This window comes from Seriola lalandi, unplaced genomic scaffold (genome assembly GCF_002814215.2).
Source record: "Seriola lalandi dorsalis isolate HSWRI2012SDOR001 ecotype SW California unplaced genomic scaffold, Sedor1 jcf7180002054116, whole genome shotgun sequence".
In the NCBI taxonomy this organism is placed as follows: Eukaryota; Metazoa; Chordata; class Actinopteri; order Carangiformes; family Carangidae; genus Seriola; species Seriola lalandi.
Window position 1 is genome coordinate 12904 of NW_019524669.1, and position 8167 is coordinate 21070.

The 8167-nt window shown below is 46.0% G+C and overlaps 1 protein-coding gene across 1 annotated transcript in view; it reads left to right on the forward strand.

Annotated features, from left to right (window-relative positions):
- Positions 1-7898, forward strand: part of casc3 (casc3 exon junction complex subunit) — a 15207-nt gene extending 7309 nt beyond the window's left edge. The window contains exons 7-12 of the mRNA XM_023403310.2: positions 4-638; positions 1542-1715; positions 2674-2772; positions 2869-3008; positions 3301-3508; positions 5146-7898. Of these exons, the coding sequence (XP_023259078.1) occupies positions 4-638; positions 1542-1715; positions 2674-2772; positions 2869-3008; positions 3301-3447 (1195 nt within the window). The 3' untranslated portion in view covers positions 3448-3508; positions 5146-7898. The remainder of the gene's footprint in view (positions 1-3; positions 639-1541; positions 1716-2673; positions 2773-2868; positions 3009-3300; positions 3509-5145) is intronic.
- The last annotated feature ends 269 nt before the right edge of the window (positions 7899-8167 follow it).

Genomic DNA, 8167 nt, shown 5'->3' on the forward strand with positions numbered 1-8167 from the left:
GAGGGGTGTGGTCAGCAGAGGGGGGCGTAGCGGTGGGGGGAGGGGGGGTCCCTCTGTGGTCATTGAGGACATTACAGTCAGCCATGGCGGCGTTGGGGAACAGGACCTGAGTGTAAGCGCTGTAACGACGGCGGCATCGTCACAGCCGGGCGGTTACCAGTCTGCCTCACCGAGGCGACAGCAGCAGGAACAACGAGGGAGCGCAGACAGATCTGGATCGGCTGCTTCCTCCTCCACCTCTGACCCCTCCCTTCAGTCATCAGCAGCAGCGACCAATCGGGAAGCCTCTCCTCCCGCCGAGCGGCCAGTGGAGCGTAAATCTTACTCTCTGGCTCGCAGGACTCGCTCTCGGCCCGCAGACCTGGGCAGCAAACAGCCGTCCATGGAAGAGTCTGCGGCCGGAGGGAACGCCTCCTCCCCCGGCAGTGTGGGAGGGAAGAGCTGGACGGGAGCAGGAGACGGGCCAAATCAGGCGGCGGGAGGAGGAGGAGCAGGAGGAGGAGCAGGAGGAGGAGCAGGCGGAGGAGCAGGCGGAGGAGGAGGACTGACGGAGCTGGACCAGGACGTGGCTCGACTCAGTCTGGCAGGACAGAGCTGGAGTCAGAGCCCGACGTCATACATGCGCTCTGAGATGAGAGGTGAGTGGAGGCTTCTCTCAACACCTGTCACCTGTCGACATACAAAGGAAAAATTCTTTTTACATGCACATGTGCACAAGAAGGTTGTTTTCCCCCCGTTGTCTTTTTATGTGAAAAATGAGCCACAGATTTAAATTTCATCAGGCGGGAACTTCCCCCTCATCATCATGAACAGTCTGAGGGAAGATTCACGTAGTCTCAGAAGTGTTGCTCAAAATAATGTCCCTCTGTTTCATCAGCATCAGAATCAACCTGCACCTTTCAATAATATCCTGCTACACTTCACACCTCAGATGTCAGAATGGGTCACAGCATGCGGTCTTCACAGTGCTGGTTCTGGGTTTCTACCACAGACTGTAAATAAAGATGGCCGTCGCCTCTGTGACGTCACCCTCAGGTTTCTGAAGCTCACAGTGAGCTGCTCCACTGTCGCCATCTTGGCCAGTGCCTGACGCCGCCCCTAATTCCCAGCTAATCCGAATATGGTCAAAGAGGAGGGGCCTGTGTGTAGCTGAGACTTTGGTGCAAGCGTAAACTCAAAGAGGCCACACCCTCAATCCTCCATAACTGTAGTCCTTAATAAAAATGTAAACAGGTGAGTTTTATAAACAGGTGTCATGAAGGAGGAAATTATCTCTAGAGACCAGAACAGTTTTTGTACCAGGCTGTAAACATGTTTATTTCTGCTGTAAAGTTGGACATTTTAACATGGGAGTCTATGGGGACTGACTCACTGTTAGAGCCAGACTCTAGTGGTCGTTAGAGGAACTGCAGCTTCCTGTTTCAGTCTGGAGGTTGATGCTTGGTTACTACTTGTACTGAAGGGTAACGTGAAGCTGAGCAGGATTTAAAACAGAACCCGTCTGTAGAACCACACAGACTGATTAACACTTCTGTCCACAGGCCTTCCCAACCCAATGCACATCCCCGGCGGCCCGCCTCAGTTCTCCAGCATGGAGGAGATGGGCGGCCCCTCCAATCGGGCCAAACGCTACTCCTCCCAACGCCAGAGAGCCGTACCTGAGCCGGCACCGCCCATGCACCTGGGTGTGATGGAGGGACACTACTACGAACCCAGTAAGATGATAACGTGACATGAGACACACAATCAGTAAAAGATGACACACAACTGGTGCAAATGAATAAGTGAGCAGAATTAAAATGTTCTGTTGAGAAATGCACCGTAACGGGTTAAAATATGTGTTTAAACTGTGACAGTTTGACTCTTTAAGTAATGATTGCTAAGTTTTATTTTTATTTGAGGTGTCAGTCAGGTCCCTCAAAAAACACAAACTAACACAAAGGATGCCCATTCAAAATGAATACATGTATTACTGTTGTCATTACTACCAAAATTACTGCGGCTGTTCTTGTAAATATCCTATTAAATCACAAATAAATATTTAAAGCAAATTATAAGGAAAGTTTCCAGGAAATTGGCTTGAAAATAAAGTGTCCCCAAAAATTGCAGCATCAGGAGCTGAAACAAACGGACTGGTCTCTGTCAGTGTTGTACTTCATCCTACTCACCAGCAGAGGGCAGTAAGGTCAAGGACTAACACACTTCCTGTGGTTCCCTGGATTGAACCTTGATCCTGAGTTTTAAAAGACACTTTTCCTCTGGGTCTCACTGGTTTGGTCCATTTTTTTATTTTCCCAAAGTGGTTAAATTTCTTAAAGTGGAATCTTTAGAAGTAAAAGCATTTTATCAACTTATCTCTGCAGATATTTAGGACGGTGCATGAGATGGAAGTGACAACAGCTGTTTAAAAGTTTCTGTCTTCAGCACACGTTCAGAGCAGCGTCACAGCTGCAGCTTTGCAGCAGTTTCTTCAGTAATAAGTCAGACTTTGTCGCTACAGCTCGTCTGGTAAAACACAGACTCACCAGTGAGTGTGAAGGAGACGATTCATTATTCATGCAGAACGTGGGTTTATTGATTAGCACTGCAATGGATCATATTATCATCATATTATTAAATCCAGTAACTGCAGCTGTTCTTCATGATCGCTTTCTTAACCTCCCTCTGTCTCAGTGTCGTACCAGGGACCAATCTATGCTCATGGGGATGGCCCCGCCCCCATCCCACCGCAAGGCATGCTGGTCCAGCCTGAGATGCACATCCCCCACCCCGGTCAGTGGAGTCTGGTTTCCTGACCTGATTCAGAAGCTGGAGTCTGTGTTAAAAACTAATGTTGATAATTGCTTCATCTCTGTGCCTCCTCCCCAGGTCTCCACCCCCACCAATCAGGCGGCCCGATCGCTAACCCCGCCATCTACGGAGGCCCACCTGTATCTCTGCCACCGCCTTTCTACCCTCCGCCGGGCGTCATGACCTTCCCTTATCCCGCCATGTACCCGAACCCACAGGTATTTTTTCCCCAAAGTCGAATAATCCTGATCTCAATATTGATCAGAGTAATTGTGATTATGATTTTTGTTTTAATGATTTAATTTTAAAACGGGTTTTAATTACATTCTGTATGTGGAATATAAAATGTCTGAAAGTAGTTTTATCCATTAAACTGAAGGGAAACACACAGCGACTGTGAACATAACTTTAATCCTAGTGTGTGTGTGTGTGTGTGTGTGTGTGTGTGTGTGTGCGCGTGTGTGTGTGCGTGTGTGTGTGTGTGTGCGTGTGCGTGTGTGTGTGTATCAGGGTCAGTCCCAGGTGACCTACGGAGGCGTGACGTACTACGACACGGTGCAGCAGCAGGCTCAGCCCAAGCCTTCACCCCCCCGCCGCACATCCCAGCCCGTCACCGTCAAGCCCCCCCCTCCAGAGGTGCCCTTTGCCTCAGAGTGACCCCGCCCCTCACCCCTCCCCGCCACCCAGTCTCGGCCCCACTCTGATCGGAAAACTGCAGGTGAGCACACCGCCTCCTCACCTGTAGGCGTGATGTCGTGCTGGTGGGAGCCGTGACTCACTGATCAGCTTGTTAAAACGGGTCACCAGCTCGTAGAAGTGTGGCGGGTCAGTGAAGGTCCAGGTTGGACCTGGTCTGGATTCTGTGTAGAGATGTTTGTGGGGAACAGGTCCCGTCTGGTCCTGAGCTTCAAGGTTGGTTGCCAGAGGGACAAATACGCTTCCAAATATCACGTCGTCTTCAGAGCGTCAGTCCTCTGAAGTCCTCGTCTCGTTTCCCCTTAAACGAGACGATCGGCGCTTTTTATCAAGTCGCTTCGTCCGCGAGTCTCTGACCTCGATCGAGACACTGACAGTAAAAGTTATGAAATATTTGGAGTTTTACTGTTTATCTGAAGCATTTCTGCTCTCTCTCTCTCTCTCTCTCTCTGTCTCTCTCTCTGTCTGTCTGTCTCTCTCTCTGTCTGTCTCTCTCTCTCTGTCTGTCTGTCTCTCTCTCTCTCTGTCTGTCTGTCTCTCTGTCTCTCTCTCTGTCTGTCTGTCTCTCTGTCTGTCTGTCTCTCTCTCTCTGTCTCTCTCTGTCCGTCTGTCTCTCTCTCTCTGTCTCTCTCTCTCTCTCTCTCTCTCTCTCTGTCTGTCTGTCTCTCTCTCTCTGTCTCTCTCTCTGTCTGTCTGTCTCTCTCTGTCTCTCTCTCTCTCTCTCTCTCTCTCTCTCTCTCTCTCTATAGATTGATTCCCATCCACATTCTTTGCCAGTGACATCTAGAGTCGCATCGTGTCACTGAGTCAGATATTCCTATTGGCTCCAGTGGATGATGTCACAGCCAATCAGAGTGTGTGATTCAGAGGCGTGGCCTGCCTCGGCTGTTTACCTGGACTGAATGGGAGCAGTGCAGTTTTACTCGTGAGGAGAAGTTGTTCTGAGTTTATTGTAGAGACAGAAACAGAACAATCAGATTTAGATATTTTCCATGAATCCTGCTTCATGAAATGAAAATAACTTTTGATCAGATAAAGACAGGAAACTTCAAATCACCTCCAGAACAACTCAGACAGACGTGAGCAACTTTCTGTGATGAAATCTTATTATGGTTTAAAGCTTTTATCTATAAAATAGGAAAAAATCAAGGTCCTTTTTTTTTGTTTGTTCAATGTGCTGTTAACGTCTTTTATACTGAACAGAAGTCTTTGTTGAGTGACATACAGAATTAGCTGAGGTTATTCTGACTCTGAATATGTGCAGCCAAACACAAGTATGAAAAAACACAAATGTCTTACTGTCAGAGTTAAAACCGAATCATTAAGATCAGGAGCACGTCACAGGGTTTTAGTGATGTGGGAGCTGCTGATGAAACAGTAACTACTCAAGAATGTTAATTGACCACATGATGAAATAAAGCAGCGCGAATTCTCTTCTTAATTCTTTATTTTTATTTTTCTTACAAAGTAACAAAAAGGTCCCGATAAGAGAACCGTTAAAGTATCGGATCAATCGATAAAAGAACTGTTAATGTACTGGATCGATAAGAGTATCAATAAGCAGTAGAACTGTCCTTTGAGTTACTATGGAAACGAACAGTGTTTGTGGACGTCCCGGTGGAACAGTCATATGAAGGTGTTTCTCTCACCTGTTTGCAGGAGCGGGCGGGAGGGTCGGTGAGGAGCCGCGGTCGCCAACAGGAGCCACCAACAGTAACGAGGGAGGGACGGGTGGACGGACGGAGGCGAGGACGGACGGAGGCGAGGACGGACTCTGCAGGTGACCCGCAGCATCACTGGTGGAATTTTTCCTTTTTGCCCCTTTTTAGTTTTTGACCCTGTAGCAGTCAGGCGGACCGGCTGTGTCGGAGACGTATCATAGTCACACTGTTCTGTAACTCACAGGTTCGATCCCGCCAACGTGTCTTCTAACATTGAACCTACAGATGTTTAAAAAAGAAAGAGGCTGCCTGTCGGACTGATGAGTTCAGACCCTTTACAGACACTGAAGCGTTTAACGTCTGGAGTCGGACGGACGAAGGCGAGACGCTGCAGCTGATGCGCTGAGACGAAAAGAGAAAGTCCGGTTCAAGGTGTTTTTGTCTTTTCCTTTTCACGGTGAAACAGCCGGTAACAGGCAGCACGAGCTTTGAGTTTCTCTTTGTTATCCAGTTATTTTACTGTACGTCAGCTGTTTGCTGAAACAGGAAACAGAAGGTTCGTGTTTTCATTTTCCACATCCATCGTAGTTAAACTGTTAATACGAAAGGTTTAACAATAAAACGATAATAAACACAGAAGTCAACTAGAGAGAAAGTGGAGTTCATTCCCGGTTGGAGGGACGTTTGTGAGGATCAGTGCGAGCGCAGCTGCGTCATGGTAACACGTTCACAGCTGGTTGGCCTCTACGCGTGGTCACAGACGCTTCTTACACCTCAACATTGAAGAGGGTCGAGGCCACATCTGATTTATTTTTATTTTTCTAACTTTAAACTGAATTTTCTTTTTTTTTTTCAAATAAACGTTTCACATGTGGCAGAAATCCTCTTCTGCACCTGAAGCTCTGCTGTTTCAGCTTTTCTGCTCTCACGACTTAACGTCATTCTAACATCTATAATCAGTTTAAAAACATTTCATAAATGGTTCATAACAGACTAATGTTGTTATAATCTGATGCAAGTGTTAATCAGTTTGTCAGCAGCTCTGTCTCCTGCGGACTCGTCAGTGGAGGCTGATGATGAATGACAATATAGTAAAACACAGCTGTTTAATATAAAATATACTTTTACAGGAGGAGTTAAATACTTCAAAATGTCCTTCAAACAACTGCGTTATTTAAAACATAAAACTTTTTAAACGATTATTTTCCATATCTGTTCATTAAGATTATCTTCTGGATTTATTTCCTGTGGGTCAAGATAATGTGAGTGAAAGATTTTCTTCTTGTCATCCCTCATCACAGGTGTCATGTAAATTTCATATTCTCATTTGAAAATGACCAACAAGGTAAAACTGTCCCAGGTTTTCACATTAAAAGCTGAAGGTTGGAGAAAAGATTTGAAGTTTGTGCAGCAGAAACTGCAGCTAAAGGCAGTAAGATGTTCAGATGACATGATTAAAAAAAGAAGACTCGGATCCACACTTGGTTTTAACATCGAACCTCGTGGTTACTGTCATTTCTGCTTCAGTAACTATGGAAACCAAACCCGGGGGCCAGGTGCACAAAACACCTTAAGTTTGACACTTACGGTTTAATTTCTCCTCAGCTGAGGGACTTACTCACGAGTGTTGCACAGAATAACTTTCTTTTCCTAACTAACTTAAACCTTTACAGAAATTTGCAGCAGTGAAAGAGACTTTACAGCGGTAGAACTTTACCGTTTCCATGGAGACAGTTTGTTTGCTGACATTAGCTCACACCTGTTATCACTTCTGGGAATCGGGGAACGTTAAAGAAGCCGCTGTCTCGTCCTCCGGTTGTTTTGACGTTCAGCGGGAGATCAGAGCGTTTAAACCCGACACACCGCTCACCTGACTGTAGCTGTAACCGACCACAAAGATCATGTGACATAAAACCACAGAGCTCTTTAAGCTGAGGAAAGTGGCGTGATCAGCTGAAACCTGTGCTGTAAAATCAGTTGATCATCGTTAAGGGTCCGTTGTGTTCTCCCACTCTTCTCAGGACGTTTTCGTTTTCTTCATCGTCACGTTAAACTCAGACGTGTTGCAGTTTAGTTCCTTACGTTGTCTCCAAGGTCTTTGGTGCAACAGCTTTTATTTTAAGGAAACCTTAACTCAGTCTTTAAGGAAAATCTTAATGTGTTTTGTGCAACCGGCCTCGTTCATTTTTCACATTACACCCGGGCACGTCGCAGTTAAGTTTCTTTATGTTTTATTTTAAGTAGAAGCAAGATAAGGAGAAAAACCTCAAATGTTTAAGTGAACATTTTCTGGAAACCTTAAGGAAAAGTGGCTGAGATCAGCTGACAAACTAAAACCATTTTATTGTGCAGAATAAGAGAGTGAGAGAAGACCTGCACAGGTTCTCACAGCTGTTTCCTGTCGAGGTGAATCAGACCTCCAGGTTCATAATCAGTGTCAACACAGGTGGAGCTGAAAGGTCTCTCACTAATCAGTCTCCTGTTTGTGTTTCTGAGCATCAGCCTGACGCCTGCAGACGGCTGTTAGCTAGCGTTAGCGTTAGCAGACACAGCGAACACCAGGTGAACATTGTACACAACGAACAAATACAAACCGCCTGACACACGACGCTGCCGCACTGTGGACCGTTTCCTCTTTTTTTCTTTGATGATGTATGTGGTGAGATGCTGCCATGGTAACAGAGACACTGTTAAAGTGACGTACGCATGTAAAATCAGCGGAGTAGCCCTTTAAAACTCAGTTTATCTGAACAGTGTTTTATTTCCTGATTTTATTTCCCTCCTGATGAGCAGAAAGTTTGATTATCGACAAACGTTGCACAAAAGCCAGAAGCTGCTGCTGGGCTGTCTCTTATACACATCTGTAAGACACTGCAGGTTTGATTTTAAACGTTACCGCCAGTATTCTGCAAGATCTTCTAAACCCTGAACAGGTGCTTTAATTTGAGATTTACAGAAAGATGAGATGATTCAAAAAAACTAAAAAACATCCAACGATTTCTACAAATCTTCAGTGTCAC